This window comes from Pelophylax lessonae, assembly GCF_965119305.1.
Source record: "Pelophylax lessonae genome assembly, chromosome: 11".
NCBI classification, from domain to species: Eukaryota; Metazoa; Chordata; class Amphibia; order Anura; family Ranidae; genus Pelophylax; species Pelophylax lessonae.
The window spans coordinates 162243103-162265344 of NC_138778.1; the positions used below are offsets into that span (position 1 = coordinate 162243103).

General features: G+C 46.9%; 1 protein-coding gene across 1 annotated transcript; it reads right to left on the reverse strand.

Moving 5' to 3' along the window:
• Window positions 1–18602: 18602 nt before the first annotated feature.
• On the reverse strand, window positions 18603–19877 carry LOC309567081 (Ig-like V-type domain-containing protein FAM187A; the record flags this gene model as incomplete). Its single annotated transcript, XM_082272405.1, has 1 exon — window positions 18603–19877. One exon carries the CDS (start codon window positions 19875–19877, stop codon window positions 18603–18605), a length of 1275 nt encoding a protein of 424 aa, XP_082128531.1.
• Window positions 19878–22242: the final 2365 nt, after the last annotated feature.

Here is a 22242-nt window from a genome sequence, read left to right on the forward strand (position 1 = left end):
GGTGCTTAGGCGTGTCCTGGTGGCTGATTCTGCCCCCCAGGCGACTTTGGATATGGTGGATCAAATCCACCAGGGTGTCATGTATTTGTGTGATGCGGACCTGGATATGGTTCCGTTGGCTGCACGTGTACACAGTGTGGCGGTGTTATCTCGCCGCCTGGTTTGGTTGAAGTGTTGGTCTGTGGATCAATCTTCACGTAAGACCTTGGCCAATCTGCCTTTTGATGGTTCTCGCCTTTTTGGCGAATCCCTGGATGCCCTAATTAAAGGGGTCACGGGGGGTAAGAGCACGCTCTTATCTCAATCCCACAAGACTAAGACGGCTCCTGGGAAAAAAGAATGCTTTCTTTCGGCCCCCTCAGGGGTCCTTTCGTGCCTTTCGGTCACACTATAGGGGCAAGCCGTCCAAGGGTCAAGGCTCCCGCAAGAAGCCGTGGGCAGGTAAGCAAAAGTCCGGCCAATCCGGTTCTGCGGCCCACAACAGTGCGGCCTGAAGGGGCGCCCTCACCCGAATCACAGGAAATCGTTCGATCTGGCTACTAGATCGAGTTTCTCTCTCGGCCGGAGAGCAGATTTTTTCCCTCAAGTCTTCTGTTATCCCCGGAGCGTTTGCGGGACCTGCATCTAGCGGTGCAGGACCTGAGGGCTCAGGGAGTGGTGGTCCCGGTGCCTCATCGGGACAGATTTCGAGGGTTCTATTCCAATCTGCTCACCGTGCCCAGGAAGGAGGGCAAGGTGCGTCCGATTCTGGACTTGAAGGCGCTGAACCGCTTTCTGCGGGTGCGCAAGTTCCGCATGGAATCCCTGTGGTCGGTGGTGGCTGCCCTGGTTCCGGGGGAGTTCATGGCTTCCATCGACTTGAAGGATGCGTATCTTCACATCCCGATTTTCGAGGGTCACCAGAGGTACCTTCGATTCGCCATAGCGGAAGATCATTACCAATTTGTGGCGTTGCCTTTTGGTCTCGCCTCGGCTCCGAGGGTGTTCACCAAAGTGCTGGCACCGGTTCTGGCTTTGTTGAGGGCCCAGGGCATTTCGGTTCTGGGGTATCTGGACGATATTCTGGTTCGGTCTGCGACCAGCCAGAGTCTGGAGAAGGATCTGTCCGTCACGTTGCAGACTCTGCAGGAGTTTGGTTGGACGATCAATTTTCCAAAGTCGACATTGTGCCCATCGGTTTGGATTTCTTACCTGGGTATGATTCTGGAATCTGTCCAGGCGAAGGTCTTCCTGCCGGAAGAAAAACTCGCAGCTCTTCAGGAGGCAGTCAGGTCCCTCAGGGACGTTCCATCTTCGTCCATTCGGACGTGCATGCGGTGTCTGGGATTGATGGTCTCGGCTTTCGAGGCAATTCCCTTCGCCCAGTTTCACACACGGGATCTCCAAGCGGAGATATTGCCCAAGTGGGACGGGCGTCCGCAGTCTCTGGATCTCCAGATGTCATTGAGTTCTCAGACCAGAAGGGATCTTCTGTGGTGGCTTCAATCCCCCTCAGTATCGGGGGGCAAGTCTTTTCGTCCCCTTTCATGGACGGTGATCACCACGGACGCCAGCCTGTCGGGCTGGGGTGGTGTTCTGGGCGTTCTGTCCGCCCAGGGTGTTTGGTCGACGGAGGAATCCTCCCTTCCGATCAACGTTCTGGAACTGCGAGCGATACTCCTCTGTCTTCGTCGTTGGACGGACAATCTTGACGGCTACCCGGTTCGGGTGCAGACGGACAATGCCACGGCGGTGGCTTACATCAATCACCAAGGGGGCACCAGGAGTGCCCGGGCGGCTCGAGAAGTGGCCGCGATTCTGTCTTGGGCCGAGACGCATGTCCCGGCAATATCGGCAGTTCACATTCCGGGGGTGGAAAATTGGCAGGCGGATTATCTGAGCCGCCAGACCCTGGACCAGGGGGAATGGTCCCTTCACCCGGCTGTCTTCCAGATGTTGTGCGCGAGGTGGGGTCTTCCGGAGGTAGACCTGTTCGCGTCTCGTCTGAACAACAAAGTACCACGGTTCGTGGCAAGGACGCGCGATCCTCGGGCAGACGCGTCGGACGCGTTGGTTGCCCCGTGGCATCAGTACCAACTGATGTATGCGTTCCCACCGATTCAATTGCTGTCCAGGTTCCTTCGCAGGTTACACGCGGAACCGACCACGGTGATTCTTGTGGCACCGGACTGGCCTCGCCGGTCCTGGTACGCAGACCTCGTAAATCTGGCAATCGACGCCCCGTGGCGTCTGCCTCTTCGAGAAGATCTTCTGTCGCAAGGACCGATCTTCCATCCTGCTTTACAGTCGCTGGCTTTGACGGCCTGGCTGTTGAAACCGAGGTCCTGAAGAACAGGGGTCTTTCCCCTGAGGTCATTCACACCTTAATAAATGCGAGGAAGTCTTCCTCGGGGAAGGTTTATTACCGTACTTGGAAGGCGTATTTTGCCTGGTGCGAATCCAGGGGTTTCTCTCCTGACACTTATTCGGTGTCTAGGGTGTTGCCCTTCCTTCAGACGGGTGTTGACCAGCGTCTGGCGCTGGCCACGATCAAGGGTCAGGTGTCTGCTTTGGCCGCTCTTTTTCAACGGCCTGTGGCATCTGATTCTTTGGTTAGCACTTTTGTGCAGGGGGTACGTCATCTGATCCCTCCTGGGAGGGACCCTCTTCCCCCTTGGGACTTGAATCTAGTTCTATCAGTATTGCAGCGTGCTCCTTTTGAAAGGATCAGGGAGATCTCGCTGTCTTTGTTATCCAAGAAGGTCGCCTTTTTGGTGGCTATCACCTCGGCTCGTCGAGTGTCGGGGCTGGCAGCCTTGTCCTGCAAGTCTCCGTATCTGGTTGTGCATTTGGACAAGGTGGTCTTGCGACCTAACCCTTCTTTTCTTCCAAAAAGGGTTTCGGACTTTCATCTCAATGAGGACATTGTCCTACCTTCGCTTTGAGCGAAGCCGAAGCATCCGACGGAGGTGTTGCTTCACTCCTTGGATGTTGTCCGGGCGATTAGAGTCTATCTCAAATCGACTGAGTTTTTTCGCAAGTCGGATGCCTTGTTTGTCCTTCCGGAATGTCCTCGGAAGGGCATGGCGGCGTCGGCTTCTACAATCGCCAAATGGATCAGACAGACCATTGATCAGGCCTATGCTTTGAAGGGGAAAGTTCCCCCTGTACCTGTGAAGGCGCACTCTACCAGATCTCTGAGTACGTCTTGGGCCTGTCGTCATGGGGCCTCTGTGTCCCAGGTGTGTAAGGCGGCGACTTGGTCGACCGTACACACTTTCACGATATTCTACAGAGTAGATGTTCAGGCATCGGCTGATGCTTCCTTTGGCCGCAAGGTTCTTAGTGCGGCAGTTCCCTAGAGCCCTTGTTACGGGTTCTTTGGCTTTTTGGGATATTTGTTTTTTCCCTGGGTTTTCTTGCTCCTGTTGAGCGAGTGCTTTGTTCTTATGCCCAACTGGTTTCCTTCCTTTGGTAAGGTTCCTTTCTCTGATGGGGAGACGGCGTTGCCTTGGGCGCGGCTGCGTTCTTCCCACCCCTCATGTTTACACTGCTTTGGGACATCCCCATTGGTGATGAATATGAAGTGGGCGGCGACTGTCGGAGGACGTAAGAGAAAACTGAATTTTTGTAAAATCTTACCTGTAAAATTCCTTTCTCTGAGTCCTCCGACAGTCGCCGCCCCCGCCCCTCTTTTGGGGTTTTGATGTACTCTCTACTGCTATTCCACTGAAACTGAGTTGGATACAGGAAGTGGAGGGTTATGTACTGAGGGGACCACCCCCTGGGGGTGGGATATGTTAAAAGTCTTTGTACTAACATATTCTATTGCCTAGCTACTCCTACGGAATAAAGGACATAACCCCATTGGTGATGAATATGAAGTGGGCGGCGACTGTCGGAGGACTCAGAGAAAGGAATTTTACAGGTAAGATTTTACAAAAATTCCGTTTTTTTTTTTAAATTTTTTTTTTTAACACAAAGTTGTCACTAAATGATAAATTGCTCACACATGCCATGGGTATATGTGTAATGACACCCCAAAATACATTCTACTGCTTCCCCTGAGTACAGAGATACCCCATGTGTGAGACTTTTTGGGAGCCTAGCTGTGTACAGGACCGCAAAAAACAGTCAACACTCTCAGGTTTTCTAATGGCGAAAATTGTGCATTTCACCTCTGAACTACCTGTCACAGTTTCGGAGCCCCCCCCACCAAATGACCCCGTTTGGAAAGTAGACACCCCAAGCTATTTTCTGAGAGGCATGGTGAGTCCATGGAATATTTTATATTTTGCCACAAGTTCCGGGAAATATATATATATTTATATATATATATATTTATTTATTTTTTACACAAAGTTGTCAGTAAATGATATATTGCTCACACATGCCATGGGTATATGTGAAATGACACCCCAAAATACATTCTGCTGTACAGGGATACAGGGATACCCTGAGTACAGGGATACCCTGAGTACAGGGATACCCCATGTGTGAGACTTTTTTGCAGTCTAGCCGAGTACAGGACCCCGAAAACCAATCCCCACTTTCAGGCTTTCCAAGGGCGAAAATTGTTGATTTCACTCCTGACTACCTATCACAGTTTCGGAGGCCATGAAATGCCAAGACAGCACAACCCCCCCCCCCCCCCCCCAAATGACCCCTTTTCGGAAAGTAGACACCCTAAGCTATTTTCAGAGAGGCACGTTGAGTGTTTTGCAGATCTCACTTTTTGTCACAAAGTTTCGGAATTTGAAAAAAGAAGAAAAAAGATGCATTTTCCTGTTTTTTCTTAATTTTCCCAAAAAAATGAGAGCTGCAAAATACTCACCATGCCTCTCAGCAAATAGATTGGAGTGTCTACTTTGCAAAATGGGGTCATTTGGGGGGGGGGGGGGGGGTTTGTGCCATCTTGGCATTTCATGGACTTCAAAAGTGTGATAGGTAGTAAGGAGTGAGATCAACAATTTACACCCTTAGAAAGCCAGAAGGTGCGGATTGGTTTTCCGGGTCCTGTACGCGGCTAGACTGCCAAAAAGTCTCACACATGGGGTATCCCTGTACTCAGGAGAAGCAGTAGAATGTATTTTGGGGTGTCATTGCAAAAATATACCCATAGCATGTGTGAGTATTATATCATCTACTGACAACTTTGTATAAAAAACCAAAGAAAAAAAAAAAATAATTTTCTTGAAACTTGTGGCAAAATATAAACTATTCCATGGACTCACCATGCCTCTCAGCTAATAGCTTGGAGTGTCTACTTTGCAAAATGGGGTCATTTGGGGGGGGGGGGGGGGTTGTGCTATATTGAAATGTCAGAGCCTCTGAAACTGTGAAAGGTAGCGCAGTGGTAAAATCAGCAATTTACGCCATTAGAAAACCTGAAGATGGGGATTGGTTTTCGGGGTCGCGTACACAGCTAGGCTCCCAAAAAGTCTCACACATGTGGTATCACTGTACTCAGGAGAAGCAGCAGAATGTACGTACAATTTTAAAAGCTTTTAAAAGTCTTTCTCTGTCGCTCATTGACAGACGCAGTCCTCTTTGATTAATAGCAGTAGGGTTATACTGCCCCCTACAGGAGTAGGACACTAGGCAGGAAAAACGTTCTGGCCACACCTTAGGGGCAGTCCCAGAGGGTATATCCTCTCTCTCCCTGCTACAGGATGTCAGTTTTTTCTGCATAGTCAGGAGTAAGGACCTAAGTTCCTTGCTGGGATCTCTGGTCCTGGCAAGCTTTTTTAGATAAATCTTTTTTAGTTAGCTTTTTCTCTCCAGTTTTTGTTCCTGTGAGATCTTCAAGCAATTATGCTGGAGCTGGGCGACAGGCTGGATGTTGAGATCCAGTGGTCACCCCAGCCGGCCTACGAGCGCGTGCAGGCCCTAGCTCCGTCCCACTGGACGTACTCATTCCTTGGTGGGGAATTTCATCCAGGGGGTGCGGCACCTGGCTCCACCGGTGCACGCGCCCTTACCGCCCTGGGATCTTAATTTGGTGTTGTCGGTTCTTCAGAGACCTCCCTTTGAAAATATCAGGGAGATTCCCTTGCTTACCTTATCTCAGAAGGTGGCCTTCTTGGTGGTTATCACTTCTGCACGCAGGGTGTCAGAACTGGCCGCATTGTCCTGTCGTTCCCCATATCTGGTGGTTCATAGGGATAAGGTGGTTCTTCATCCGAATCCATCCTTCCTTCCTAAGGTGGTTTCAGATTTCCATCTAAATGAAGATATTGTGTTACCTTCCCTGTGTCCTAAGCCCAGTCATCCTCGGGAGTTTGCGTTACACTCCTTGGATGTGGTTCGGGCGATCAGGGTGTACTTGACTACACGGAATCTTTCCGTAAGACGGATTCACTGTTTGTGATCACGGATGGCCCTAGAAAGGGGTTGCCTGCGTCTGCCGTGACCATCTCTAGATGGATCAGACAGACGGTGGTACAGGCTTATTCTATTAAGGGTCGGGTTCCTCCGTTCCCTGTTAAGGCGCACTCCACTGGAGCGCTTAGTGCTTCCTGGGCCTTCCGCCATCAGGCGTCAGTGGTTCAGGTTTGCAAGGCGACTACCTGGTCGTCGGTTCATACCTTTACAAAATTTTATAAGGTTGATGTGCTGGCATTAGCGGATGCCTCTTTTGGCCGCAAGGTTCCTGCAGGCCGCTGTTTGAGGAGACCGTTGGTCTACCTCGAGGGTTTGTTGGGTTCTTCACTTGGGTCTCATCTTTTTGCTCGATGAGTCCTTGATGCTTCTGGTTGGCTCCGGTTGGGCCTTCTGGATTGGATTTTGATTTCTGTTATCCCACCCCTCATTTGTGGCACTGCTTTGGGACGTCCCTACTGATATTAATCAAAGAGGACTGCGTCTGTCAATGAGCGACAGAGAAAATTGGATTTTTTTTCTCTTAAGCTCATTGACAGACGCAGTACCAGCCCCTCTATTTTTGAGTTGGCTTGGGTTAAATTCTCTGACACTGCTTTGTGACATAACTGACATCCTGTAGCAGGGAGAGAGAGGATATACCCTCTGGGACTGCCCCTAAGGTGTGGCCAGAACATTTTTCCTGCCTAGTGTCCTACTCCTGTAGGGGGCAGTATAACCCTACTGATATTAATCAAAGAGGACTGCGTCTGTCAATGAGCTTAAGAGAAAAGTATTTTACGGTAAGTCAAAAATCCAATTTTACAGGTTACCACTTTAGACTTACAGAGGAGGTCTACTGCAAGAATTACTGCACTCGACCTGGCGTTCGCGGCGATACCTCACATGCATGCTGCAATTGCAGTTTACATATGACACTAGACCACCGCTTGCGTGCGCCATTGCTCGCAAGCACGGGGGGACAGGGGGGGGTTGGATTTTTTTTTTTTTTTGCTTTTTTGATGTTATTTTGACACCTTTCCTTTCATTTTTTTTTTTTTATCATTTTTATTGTTATCACAGTGAATTTAAATATCCCCTATGATAGCAATCTGTAGTGACAGGTACTCTTTTTTTCCCAATGGCCCTGTTTATTTCTGGCGAAACAGAAGTCATGAAATGCTCGTAGTTTCCGGTATCTTAGGCCATAGAGGTGATTGGAGCCATTCTCATCTCCAATTAGCTCTATGGTTAGATAATTGAACATTGAACCACCGGCTGCACTATCGGGTTAACCGATGGGACAGAAGAGCCCGAGAAAAACCACGGAAGGCGGCGGTGGGGGGTGGGGGTGCGGAGTCTCCTCCCACTGCATGTAAAAGCAGTCTAGTGGCCAATTATCCGCTAGGATTGCTTTTACATGTAAGCCGACCGCTGGCTGTAAAAAACGATACCAAGATGATGCCTAAATCTGCAGGCATCATCCTGGTATAACCACTCAAAGTCCAGCAATGTACCAGTACATTGCTGGTCCTTGTTTGGCATATAGTGTAGGTTTTTTTTTTTTTTTTTTCATGCAGCCTGTGGGCTGAATGAAAAAAAAGAAAACCTATCAGAAATCAGCACAGGAATAATGTGTAGTATTACCCACCATTAACCGCCCAAACATCCACCCACTTAATTTAATGATGGGTATACACAACACTATTCCACGTATACCAAAATAGGATTTTAACTGCAGTGCTGAAATCAGAAAATTACCACAGTTGCTGCCAGCAAAGGTATCCATATATGCTGAGCGCAAACGCTGTTTGTGTCAGAATATATAAAATCAATGTGGCAGCCGACGAGTACCTGCAAGAGAAACCGGTCACAAAAGAATGAAAAACAAACAAAGTACAGTAAAAGTACAGTAGGAAGAGTAGAAGAACATATAAAATGACTGACACAACAACTGTTTTTGGATCCTATTATTTTTCTAACTATTATTTCTCGATTTGGGACTGCGATTTTCCAGCTTGGGTCTCTCAAAATGTCGATGGACATCCAACATCTTTCGAGACCCTTGCGGTGGGGGGTGGGGGGGGCGGAGTCTCCTCCCACTGCATGTAAAAGCAGTCTAGCGGCCAATTATCCGCTAGGATTGCTTTTACATGTAATCCGACCGCTGGCTGTAAAAAACGATACCAAGATGATGCCTAAATCTGCAGGCATCATCCTGGTATAACCACTCAAAGTCCAGCAATGTACCAGTATATTGCTGGTCCTTGTTTGGCATATAGTGTAGGTTTTTTTTTTTTTTTTTCATGCAGCCTGTGGGCTGAATGAATAAAAGGAAAACCTATCAGAAATCAGCACAGGAATAATGTGTAGTATTACTCATTATTAACCGCCCAAACATCCACCCACTTAATTTAACGATGGGTATACACAACACTATTCCACGTGTACCAAAATAGGATTTTAACTGCAGTGCAGAAATCAGAAAATCACCACAGCTGCTGCCAGCAAAGGTATCCATATATGCTGAGCGCAAACGCTGTTTGTGTCAGAATATATAAAATCAATGTGGCAGCCGACGAGTACATGCAAGAGAAACCGGTCACAAAAGAATGAAAAACAAACAAAGTACAGTAAAAGTACAGTAGGAAGAGTAGAAGAACATAAAATGACAGACACAACAACTGTTTTTGGATCCTATTATTTTTCTAACTGTTATTTCTCGATTTGGGACTGCGATTTTCTTAGCTTGGGTCTCTCAAAATGTTGATGGACATCCAACATCTTTCGAGACCCTGTGTTTGTGTGCCCTACACTGTGTCGTGCTGTACCCTACACTAAAACTTCACTAGTGTATTGTAGCGCTCGAAAACATTCCCCGATGCAGAGACCAGGTTGGTCAGGACATTTGGGACAATAATAACGGGTGTCACGCCTAAATCCGCGCCTGCTACAGACACGACATCTTCTTTGGGGGTATCTTTGGGTAGGGGTACTCGGGAGGACATGTGAAAAATGCTTCTCACGCAGCCGGCTCACTGCATCTGGAAGGGGAAGTTGGGCAGGCATGCCTCCTGGGTACAGATAGGCAAGGATGACCTCTTCCTGGAATTCCCGGAAGGATCCAGTTCGTCCTGACGCCCTGTATAGGACAAAGGCGTTCAGCATAGCCAATTGGAATAAATAAACAGACACTTTTTTGTACCAGCGTCTGGCTTTACGGGCAACTAAATAAATACGGCGCCAAAAGCTGGTCGTTAAGGTCCACCCCTCCCATATTAAGGTTATATTCGTGGACACAGAGGGGTTTCTCCATAAAAAAAAAAACACAGTATATTACCTTTGTATTAGTGTGCAATGTGACAGGGGGGAAGGGGTTAACTGGGGGTGATCAGGGGGGATCAGGGGGTTAAATCTTTATTGGGGGGGGGGGGTGGCGGGTATTTTAAGTGAAAAAGGGATGGCCGCAAGCGCTACACCTGGTCACAAATCACACTTATACGGGTATATAGGAAAATGCTATATACTGTATACAGTGTGTGTAGTGACAGGGGGTGTAGGGGTGATCAGGGCGGATCAGGGGGTTAAATCTTTATTGGGGGGATGGCAGGAACCCTAAACCTCCTTTGGGAAAGAAGCTAAGTCGCTAGCGCTAATTCAGGTCACAAACACACTAATACAAAATACAAAAACACAGTATATTAGCTTTGTATTAGTGTGCAATGTGACAGGGGGGAAGGGGTTAATTGGGGGTGATCGGGGGGGATCAGGGGGGATAAGGGGGTTAAATCTTTATGGGGGTGGCGGGTATTTTAAGTGAAAAGGGGGGGGTCGCAAGCGCTACACCTGGTCACAAATCACACAGGTATATAGGAAAATGCTATATGCTGTATACAGTGTGTGTTGTGACAGGGGGTGTAGGGGTTAACTGGGGGGGGGGCCAATGGGGGTTAAATGTGCCTATCTAAGTGTACAAGTGTGTGCTTGTGCAATTACTCACAGTTAGATGTGCTCTCCTCTCACGCTGGATCCAAAAAGGATCTTGGGAGGGGAGGACACATCTTTTCTGAGCCTGTGTTTACATTTCACAGGCTCAGCATGTAATCTGATTGGGCAGAACCGATCTACAGGTCCAGGCCAAAAAATGATTGGCATGGACCTGATGACTGATCGGTTCTGAACCCAATCAAGCCATCGGTGGCGGCGGGGGGCGCGGGAGCGTGCACAGGATCGGCGGGAAGTGCCGACGTAGACCTACGTTACTTTGCCTAGCCGGGGCTGACTGCCGACGTAGATAGTCGTGCGGCGGTCAGCAAGTGGTTAAAGGTAAAAAAAAAAAAAAATATATATATATATATATATATATATATACTGTGTGTATATATATATATATATATATATATATACATATATATATATTTTTTTTTTTACTAACCATTTGAAAATAAGCTGTGACTAGGATTACCCCCCCCCCCTTCCTCTGTCATGAATTACCCCTGGGTACTGGTGTGGGCACTGCTAGTGGGTACTGCTGGCTGGTGGATACTGCTGGCTGTGGCTGGTACTGCTGTGGGTACTGCTGTGGATACTGCTGGCTGGTACTGCTGTGAGTACTGCTGGCTGGTGGGTACTGCTGGCTGGTGGGTACTGCTGTGGGTACAGCTGGCTGGTGGGTACTGCTGTGAGTACTGCTGGCTGGTGGCTACTGCTGTGAGTTCTGCTTGTTGGTGGGTACTGCTGGCTGGTGGATACTGCTGTGGCTACTGCTGGCTGGTGGGTACTGCTGTGGGTACTCCTGACTGATGGGTACTGCTGGTGAAGTGTGAGGGGCAGCGCAAAGCCAATGCTTCCTGTTGGTCTACTCGGTCTCCTCTCACAGGCAGAGTGCATTTCATATCAATCCGCCTGCGACAGACCAGAGTCAGAACTACACAGGAAGCATTGGCTCCATTCTGTCAGCTGAGCTCTGACACATACAGCCGGGATATCGACCGGGTGTCAGACAGCTGCAGCCCACATGCCGGAGACTTGGGATGTTTGGCTATGTGTCATACCCAGACACATAACACTGAGAATCGTGAAAATTGGGGATTGAGATCGCAGGGGTTGGGGTGAATCAAGATTGTGATTATCATACGATTAATAATGCAACTCTACATAGAACCCTATAGAATTTTATGTTAGGCAGGGACAGCCAGGAAACAAAGGACTTATGGTTTTGGATCTCTAAATGTGCATCTGCACCTGGGGGAGGAGAGAGTGAGCTTTGTTAGATCAGCAGAGGGGTAAAAGTGCATTGTGTATGAAAGGGCATTTCTTTAAATGAATAAATATTCAAGCTTTCAGGATGCCTCAGATCCATTCTATAGGTTTCAAAACACTATCTAAACCACACAACTAATGCTTTATAGCAGAGGCGTAACTAGAACCTTCAGGGCCCCGGGGCCCAAGAAACCATAATGAGCCCCCTGGATCCCTGGCCAGGGCCCTTCCATTCAATCCTGGGGCTTTTCCCACCGATCCTGGGACCCTTTAATCTCGTTGCAGGATCCTTTCACAAGTTCTGCAGTGGGCCCCCTTCCTGCCATCTTGGGGCCTCTCCACGGTGGTGGAATGCCAGGGCCCGGTCGCAAGTGTGACCTTTGCGATCCTGGAAGTTCACCCACTGGTGTCAGTAGTTTTTATTTTTTAGTATTTTAATTGTATTATTATTTATCATTTTATTTTTATTTTTTTACAATGTCACTGACTATGACTCTGTCCATTCAGAAAAGGAAGGAGCTGGTAAATTACATATTTACTGACCCCTTCCTGGTTCTCTATTGTGACACACCCCCTGCAGCAGCCGGCATGAGAGGGAAAGGAGCACAGTGGGGCGGGGACGACCAGGGGAGCACACAGGGGCCCAGAGACAGCAGAACACAAGTGAACTGGATAGGAGGAGTGGTGGGGGCAGCATACAGAGGAACCAATCTCCATTTTCCTCCTGCAGCTACAGAAGGAAAAAGGAGTACAGTGATTTCTCTACATGCCTTCTCTGCCCCCGCCGCCCCTCCTATCCAGGTGTACAGGGGAGCCACACAGGCCCCCTGGAGCATGGGGCCCGGTCGCAATTGCAACCCCTGCAACCCCTGTAGTTACGCCCCTGTTTTATAGGTAAGTAAAGTGCATTATTCTTAACTAATGTCTCAAACAACAGACACACTGCTAGCTGTTTTTAAATCCAGCAACTATGGGCACTGATGAGGCTGCACTGTGAAAGGTGCATTGATAAGGCAGCACTGATATGCTGCACTGATGAGGCTGCACTTTTGGGCACTGATGAGGCTGCACAAATAAGGCTGTCCTGATGGGCACTGATGAGGCTGCACTGATCTGCTGCACTTATGGGCACTGATGAGGCTGCACTGTGAAAGGTGCACTGATAAGCACTGATATGCTGCACTGATGAGGCTGCACTTTTGGGCACTGATGAGGCTGCACAATTAAGGCTGCACTGATGGGCACTGATCAGCAGTGGACACCACCCACTGCTTTACTGACACTGTCGACTGCCAAATATCTGTAGGAGGGGTTTCCACCAATTCTGCAAAGTTTAATTTTTTTATGTCTTATTTTAAGTCTGATGTGTATTATATGAGACGTTACATATCACAAAGTCCAATATTGTGGTAATATTGAAGTTTATTGAGATTTTTATACATTAGATGGTTCCACCATTATTGTGTTATTGATTAGTAAGGTAGCGCTAGTTTTTTTTTCTCATGCTGACATTTACTTGTAATGTCTGTGAATGTATGTAAAACAGCATGCCCCGGCTCGCTCTTTCTGTGTTGCGGCTAGGGATGTGCTCTTATACACAAGTACTGATTGCTGTTAGGAAGATCTCAAAGCTGCAGGAGGGGGAATATTTATAATACTGAATTACAGCAGAGTACAGCGGGTAAAATATATCATTATGGGCATCATGTACCTACAGTTCGGTAATGATTACATAAAGCAAGTAAGGTCAATACATTTATCCCCTGTTGTGGCTGGAGGGGGAGAGCACAAACATGCTTTGCATTTATAAGGCTGTAACCTACCTATCCTGCTGTGTGTTACTGAGTAGTGTGGCTGGCTGGCTGGCTGCAGAATAATGGGGTGTATTTATGTTGAAGTGAACTTGTTTTTTACATCTACAGGCCTAATGTACCCTCCCACATTTACAGCAATTCCCAAAGCATGATGGGAAGTGTAGTTTCATTCTAGTGTAGCCAGAGAGGAGAGGATATGATGTAATCAAAATTGTATCGCAGGTAGCCAAGACGCTCCCCTATAGCTGATAAAAATGTGGGGTCTCTGGGATGAAAGGGAGCGGAGCAGCCCGGGCCTCGGGGTCACTGCTCCGCGCCCTTTCATCCCCGAGACCCTAAATTTTTATCAGCTATAGCGGAGCGTCCTGGCTACCTGCGATACAATTTTGGGGTCTCCAGCACCTTTGGTTCGCCCGTGACAGCAATTTTGCTGCGGCGGTGTGTGCGTCCCACCTCAGTCCCTCCTCCTCTCAATCAGCTGTTCGCTAAGTCTTAGAATTTCATCGGACCTTGAAAAATGTCTTGTGCGCATGCACACCAGGGCTCGCACCAGCTGGGTTATGACGTAGCGTCACCGGAAGTGACGAGGTCCGGAATTTTCATGGGTCCGACAAAATTTTAGAACACCCCCTCCTTGGTAGAATAGATGCTGCATCTTTTGAATTAGAGAGATGACTTCCTGAAAACTCAGTTAGACTTTTCTCTTCAATGGTAAGGAATTTTACAAATGTAATAACTGTTTAGTGTTTTGTGTAGGAGGGTGTACTAATGGGGGATTTGCTTTAATTCTGCTCTAACTCCATGTAGTTTCCTGTTTGTAAGACCGGTGGCTGCTATGCCTCCTGTTTCCCCAGCCATTGGTCTTGGTCTTGGCACATCCTATCTCGTCTAGTTCTGTTCTTCAGCAAGCAGTGATGTAATTTCATCCCTTCTTGCTATAGAGGGCAGACCAGGATTTACAGATCGCTGGTCTGTACTGCAAATGGAGGTGGTTTCCTAGAAATGAGATCCCTCCTGGGCCGCTCTGAAAGACTGTACCCAACCCACACTGCCAGGGCATTGGGGCCACATCACGGCTGGCTCAGAATCCTGTTTGTCATATTAATGCTGTACCATGTGGAGATCATGTTCCTGGTGTAGCATCAAACAGTTGTTGGAAACAAGAAATAGAAATCGGACGCGAACTTCAGGAAAACAAACCTTTTTTATTTGCTAGCGAGTGACTTAGCCCGGCTCATGCCCATTTGCCAAGTGACTAAATAAGCGTGTACATCACATATATAAAACAGTTACGTCACAGATACATATTTCCCTAACTAGCCTGGCAAGCAATACATATCCTTCTCATACCGATGTTTCCTGTAACATTTATCTATCAAAATTAACATTCCTGGCTTTACGTTTATCTGTATTCTCATTACATAGTTAGTCAGGATGAAAAAAGACACAATTCCATCTGGCTCAACCAATAAAAAACAAAAAAAAGCAAAGAAAACCCAACCATACAATCCCATGTACACAATCCTATACCCGCAGTTGATCCAGAGGAAGGCGAAAAACCCCAGCAAAGCATGATCCAATTTGCTACAGCAGGGGAAAAAAATTCCTTCCTGACCCCCCGAGAGGCAATCGGATATTCCCAGGATCAACTTGACCTATAAATAATAATACCCATTTATATTACCGTATGTACACCTAGGAAAGAATCAAGGTCTTTTTTAAAGCAATCTACTGAGCTGGCCAGAATCCCCTCTGGAGGGAGTCTATTCCACATTTTCACAGCTCTACGGTGAAGAAACCTTTCCGTATATGGAGACAAAATTGTTTTCCTCTAGACGTAAAGAGTGCCCCCTTGTCCTCTGTGTTGACCTTAACCACTTAAGCCCCAGCCCTATTTCGGACACTTTTTTTCCTAGAAAACTACTTAGAACCCCCAAACATTATATATATATATTTTTTTAGCAAAGACTCTGGAGAATAAAATGTCGGTCATTGCAAAAATATTTGTCACGCGGTATTTGCGCAGCGGTCTTTAAAACGCCATTTTTTTGGGAAAAAATTAGAAAAATCACATTTCACTGCATTTAAAAAATACTAAACTGTAAAGTTAACCCATTTTTTTTGTATATTGTGAAAGATGATGTCACGCCGAGTAAATAGATACCCAACATGTTACGGTTTAAAATTGCGCCCCCCCGTGGGATGGCAACAAACTACGGTCAAGATCTCAATCTGCGACGCTTTAAATTTATTTAACGGTTACCAGTTTAGAGGTAGAGTGTAGCTCTTTTTTTTAAATTATTGCCCACATGTGATACCTCACATGTGGGGTTTGAACAGCGATTTCATTCGCGGCTCGACTTGCGTATACGTTTTTTTTTGTGCGCGAGCTAACGGTGACGGGGGCGGCTAAATTTTTTTTTTTCCTATTTATTTTTTATTTATTTTCAACTTTATTACAGGTTTTTAAAAAAAAAAAAAATCTGATCACTTTTATTGCTGTCACAAGCAATGTAAACATCCCTTGTGACACCAATATGTAGTGACAGGTACACTTTATGGAGGGATCGAGGGTCTAAAAGACCCTAGACCCCTCCACTAAACTTCCCTGTATGCAAAACGCCGAAAACGGCATTTTTGCATACAGCCGTATTTTAAATCTGCCGCCTTTTGCAGCACAGTAACCAAGAAGTGACGTCATGGACGCCGCCTCCGGGTTACGTCATCAGAGACCCGATCAAAGCCGTTTCCGGCATTCATCGGGACTCCATCCAGCCGGCGGACGTGCCGGCTGGGTGCTCGGGGCTCCTGGTGGGACGGGAGCCCCAAGCAAAGCCACAGAAGGCGGCGGGAGGGGGGGATGTCCCCTCCCGCCCCCCCCCCGGGTAACGATCGAGCGGCTCCCGAGCCACATCAGTCGTTACCGACGGAAAGCCGACCGTCGGCTTCAAACCACGGTACCGGGATGATGCCTCTAGCTAGAGACATCATCCCGGTATAACCCCGCAAAGTGTACCAACGTACCGTTACGTTAGAATGCGGTAAGTGGTTAAAGTGAATAACTCAACACCAAGTTCACTATATGGACCCCTTATGTATTTATACATGTTGATCATATCCCCCCTTAATCTCCTCTTCTCAAGAGAGAATAAATTCAGTTCCTCTAATCTTTCCTCATATCTGAGCTCCTCCATGCCTACTATCAGTTTGGTTGCCCTTCTCTGCACTCTCCAGTTCCCCGATATCCTTTTTGAGAACTGGTGCCCAAAACTGAACTGCATATTCCAGATGAGGTCTTACTAATGATTTGTACAGGGGCAAAATGATATCTCTCTCTCTGGAGTCAATGCCTCTGTTAATACAAGAAAGGACTTTGCTTGCATTGGAAATTGCATGCTATTATTAGGCTTAGGATCTACTAGAACACCCATATTCTTGCACATTAGTGCACATTAGTTACAGAAGAACAGAGAGGAAGAAAGGGAGAGAAGGGGGGGGGGTCTAAAATAAGCAGCTTGACTGTCCTGGGCTCTGTAGTACCACAGGGATTGTCAGACTCTACCAATTTGTTTTGTTAATTATCCACCATTTTAGAAGGCAATATGTTCAGGGGACCATCCATTATCTTTCCTATCTGGAGGCCAGGTGCCCTCTTTCCCATTCTAATCCCCCGCAGCCTCTCCTGGGGAAGCCGTTGAGGTTAATGGCAAAATCCAAGCTTACAGTTTATCAGCTGGCCTATGGAGCCAAAGCTCTAAGCGGCTAACCACGTTTTGGTGGTTGCATAGGTGGGGTCATAACAGGTTACCTGGTCCTCTGCAGTGCACGTTGAATAGGTGGTTTCATTATGCACGCAGATACCAGTTACCACGCCTTCACATTTGTAATATGAATGCCACAGCAACATTTTGGTAGTTATGGGGCCTACCTTTTGATACATGGGTCACATGATGTGCCCTCCCTCATTACGGGTATTTCCAGCATAATCACCATGGTTATCATCATGGTTACTAGTAAACTTATTAAAGCATTTCTAACAAACATCATAACCGTGAATAGTCCCAGTTTCAACTGTGCGTTGACCAGTCAGCTTCCGGGTGTGACTGGAGCAGAGTTAGGAGATATCAAATGTCCTATTCTTCTATGGTGCGTTGACCCAACAGTTTCCAGGTATGTGTTGGGAGCAGAGCTGCAGATATCAGATGTCCTATTCTTCTGCCGTGCATTGACCCAACAGCTTCCAGGTATGTGTTGGGAGCAGGGCTGGAGTTCTTCCCTCTAATTTCTCTGGTCAGTTTTAGTTTTAACAGGTCCTGAGGATCTAAAGTACTCAGCCAGGAGTCTGTGTGGTCAGCAATTTGCTTTACCCTGGAGTGGTGTATCCAGGGGGGGTCACCTTTACCACCCTAATGGCTGTAGGGGTTGAAAGTAGAACAGTATAAGGACCCCTCCATTTTTGCCCTAAGGTGGTTGTGTTCCACTCTTTCACCCACACTGTATCTCCTGGCCTAAAGGGGTGGACTGGGTTTGTCAGACTTATGGGGAGTTTATCCTGGATCCATTTCCCTATGTCCTGCATATTCTCCTCTAATTTCAGCAACAGTTTGCGGTTCACCACCTCCCCCCCCCCCCCCCCCAATCTGGGGTAAGTCTCCCTTCATGTCTTTTATGATGGAGCAGGCATTTGATCACTGCTTTCTCTCTCTCTCTCTTCCTGCTTCCCTCTCTCTCCCCTCCTTCTCTCTCCCCTCCTTCTCTCCCCCCCTTCTCTCTACCCCCTTTTCTTTCTCTCTCTCTCCATCCCTCCCCCCTCTCTCTCTCTCTCTCCACCCCCCCTCTCTCTCCATCCCTTCCCCCCTTCTCTCTCCCCCTCCCCTCCCCCCTTCTCTCCCCTCCCCACCCCCCTTCTCCCTCCCCCTTCTCTCCCCCCTCCCCCCCTTCTCTCCCCTCCCCACCCCCCTTCTCTCCCCCCTCCCCCATCTCTCCCCCCTCCCCCTTCTCCCCCCTTTTCTCTCCCCCTCCCCCCTTGTCTCCCCCCTTGTTTCCCCCCTCCCCCTTTCTCTCTCTCTCTCTGTCCATCCCTATCTCTCTTTTTCAAAATTGTCGGTCTTTTTTTGTTTATAGCACAAAAAATAAAAACTTCATCCGCCTGTTTTTATCATCTTCTTGTGACCCGTGAACGAGTCATTACACCATATCTGCTATGCATGGCGAACACTTAAAATTATAGGCACTGCATTTTATGCAATGGACCATCACAAAAATAAGAAAAAAGACGGCAAAACTGATACCAATAAACTTCATCGCGAAGATGGAGTCGGGATGAGAGGCCGTTCGCTTTTCTGCTGGGTCCGCTTGAATGACCAGCTTGACGCCAGCTTTAAGCTTCCCTTGGAGCCAACAGTAATATGTTGCTTGGTCGCTGTACCGGACATAGCGGAAGTTCAGATTATTGCCGTGATCTATGTAGATACGTGTCGCCTTCTCTTGGCCAATCAAATAGTCTAATTTGTAGAGTCTTATTTTGCCCTTATCCCAGGCAACGGCATCTTCTGGTTGGGCACCTGGGCAGGAAAGAGTAAGGCTGCTCCCCAAGGTGTATGTAAGTTTTTCAGTCGGAGCCCTGGAGAGGAATGGGATATAATCCTTAATCTTGCCTATTTTGTGTATCCAGTGTTTGATGGTGCCTAACACCCCTGGATTCCTTATGTGGCAGGGGATCTGACATTTCCTGATAAATATTTCTGGTCCCCGATCGGAAAGTTCCTTTCGCAGGTTGTCAGGAACCCCATGTGAGCCGCAGGGAACAACGCCGCTCTCTGAGAGCATGTACCTTGGGTCAAGATAGGCACTACTGACATAGCAAAAGCCTATCTTTCTTTGTTCTGCGAGCGCATCACAGCGGTCACACTTTTCCCATTTCCAGAAGGCGGTGAAGGTTGTCAGGTGCTCAGTTTTCAGGTCTGGTTGGGGATCTTGGTGGTGCTCCTCAAATGCCACATAAGCATTTGAGGTATCCTGCACATCAACGTTGTAACCCCAGTAGAATGTACCATCGCCATTTCCACAAATGTAAAGTCCTGAGTCTTCTACGCGGGCCTTGTGTATGATGACGTTGTACACTTTAGTGGTGATCTTTGACTCCACATGAAGAGACTTCTGTGTTCCATCTGGGGTCAGCATCCGAGTTTCTGCACTGTTCATGGATTTTTTATAGAACCAGTAAACGGGTGTCTCTAGCCTGCATTTACAAAGTAGTTCTATGGTCATGTCAGCGGCATAGGCCACACTTTCATAAATCACACTAGACGGGCATAAAAGCTTTTCATCTGTTTCTTCCTTTTCTGGAAGAACGTGGGCATCCTTTTCTGGAAGAACGTAAGCATTCACTTCTGTGATCTGCCAACAGATGAAAAACAGCAAAATACTAACAAGCTTTCTGAATGTCATTCTAGAATGCATCAAAAACGGTCTGCACTGCACGGAGGTCAGAGTCGTCTGGCAGAAGCAGTGAGAGGCAGTTGGTTTTATAACCTCTCAGCTGGAGCTGCTATTGGACGTCATAGTGTTCCGTGGTTGCCATGGAAACCTTACCCAGGCTTTGCAAAGGTAAACACAGGAAAAATTCACCCCTGTATACTGCTTTAACAGATGGATTAGTTTGGTCTGGGAAAATTTAACAAAGAATCCTGGATGGAAATTGCTACATAATATATAGATATATATATAGATTTCTACATACAGTATATCAAGATATGGTTTAGCCTCTAAAAACCAATCAGAGATGCTAGATTTTATTTGATCAGATTGGATGCAATCAGATTTTTCTTATTTTTTTTTCTATAATGAGTTTAATAAAGATTTAACAAGGATAGGGGTCTTTATTTTCAGCTGTCTGAGTGTCATATTCAAGTCTCAGACAGGGATAAAAATATCTGTGTTAGCGATGTCAGTTAGCCAGAAAACAAATTCAAATTCCAACTGGCATTTGATAACTGCAGGTCTGGAAGTGGGGACACCCCTCACATTTTTGTAAATATTTTATTATATATTTTCCTGTGACAACACTGAGGAAATGACACTTTGCTACAATGTAAAGTAGTGAGTGTACAGCTTGTATAACAGTGTAAATTTGTTGTCCCCTCAAAATAACTCAACACACAGCCATTAATGTCTAAACCGCTGGCAACAAAAGTGAGTACACCCCTAAGTGAAAATGTCCAAATTGGGCACTATTAGCCATTTTCCCTCCCCGGTGTCATGTGACTCGTTAGTGTTACAAGGTCTCAGGTGTGAATGGGGAGAAGGTGTGTTAAAGCGGAGTTCCACCCTGGGAACGTTTTTTTTTTTTTTTATAAAAATACCCCCGGGACAGTCAGGGCTAGTGCATTCCACAATGGATAGCCTCTGATCTGTCCCGGGTTGCACTTACCTTTTAGAAGAAATACTTACCTTGAAAATGTATTGTCCAGCGCTGCCATCTCAGGTGTGGGCAGCTTGAAGCCAGCGCGATCCTCTTCTGTGTCCTCTTCCGTCTTCTTCGGTCCCACGATGCACTGCACCGGCCCCGCCATTGCTTCCGATGTCGCAGCGTCATCCCTGCACAGCTTCTGGGCACTCCCAGAAGCTGTTTAGCAAGGTATGACGGCGCCTGCACCGGAACGGATGTCGGGGCCGGTGCAGGCGCATTGATTCCTGGGAGCGATGACGTTCAGCTCCCAGGAATCATTGCAAGCCAGGAAGTGACGACTCGCCGTGGCCGCCAAGGGGAGGAAGAGGAAGTAAGGTAAGTATATTTTCTTCTAAACAAGGTAAGTAAAAAAAAAAAAAAAAAAATTGCGATTATCCATTTGTTTTTCAGGTGACCCCGGGCATGAAGATGGAGGTAAGTTTAATTTTAGGGTGGAACTCCGCTTTAAATTTGGTGTTGTTGCTCTCACTCTCTCATACTGGTCACTGGAAGTTCAACATGGCACCTCATGGCAAAGAACTCTCTGAGGATCTGAAAAAAGAATTTTTGTTCTACATAAAGATGGCCTAGGCAATAAGAAGATTGCCAAGACCCTTAGCTACTTAAGCCCCGGAGGATTTTCCTGCTCAAAGACCAGGGCCTATTTTGCGATTCGGCACTGCGTGATTTTAATAGACTATTGCGCGGTCGTGCGACGCTGTACCCAAATGAAATTGATGTCCTTTTTTTTCCCACAAACAGAGCTTTCTTTTGGTGGTATCTGATCACCTGTGCGATTTTTATTTTTTGCGCTATAAACAAAAAAAGAGCGTAAATTTTGAATAACAATATTTTTCACATTTTTTTATATGAAATTCCCAAAAAAAAGTAAAAATCTAAATTTTTTAACATTTTAGGCCAATTTGGTTTTTGCTACATATTTTTGGTAAAAAAAATTGCAATAAGCATTTTTGGATTGGTTTGTGCAAAAATTATTGCGTTTACTAACTACAGGAAAGATTTATGTAATTTATGTAATTTTTATTGTTTTTTTTTTTAACTAGTAATGGCGGCGATCTGTGATTTTTTTTTTGTGGGACTGCGACATTGCGGCGGACAGATCGGACCCCTGACTAACATTTTTGACACTTTTGGGGGTACCAGTGACATTACTACAGTAATCAGTGCTATACATATGCACTGTTACTGTAAAAATGACACTGGCAGGGAAGGGGTTAACTTTATTGGTGATCAGTGGGTTAAATGTATCCCTAGGGGCGTGTTTCTAACTGTGGGGGGTGTGGCTAGTGATGTAACCACAGAGACATACGATCCTACATAGCAGGATCATATAGTCTCTGCAGTTACATCAGGGAG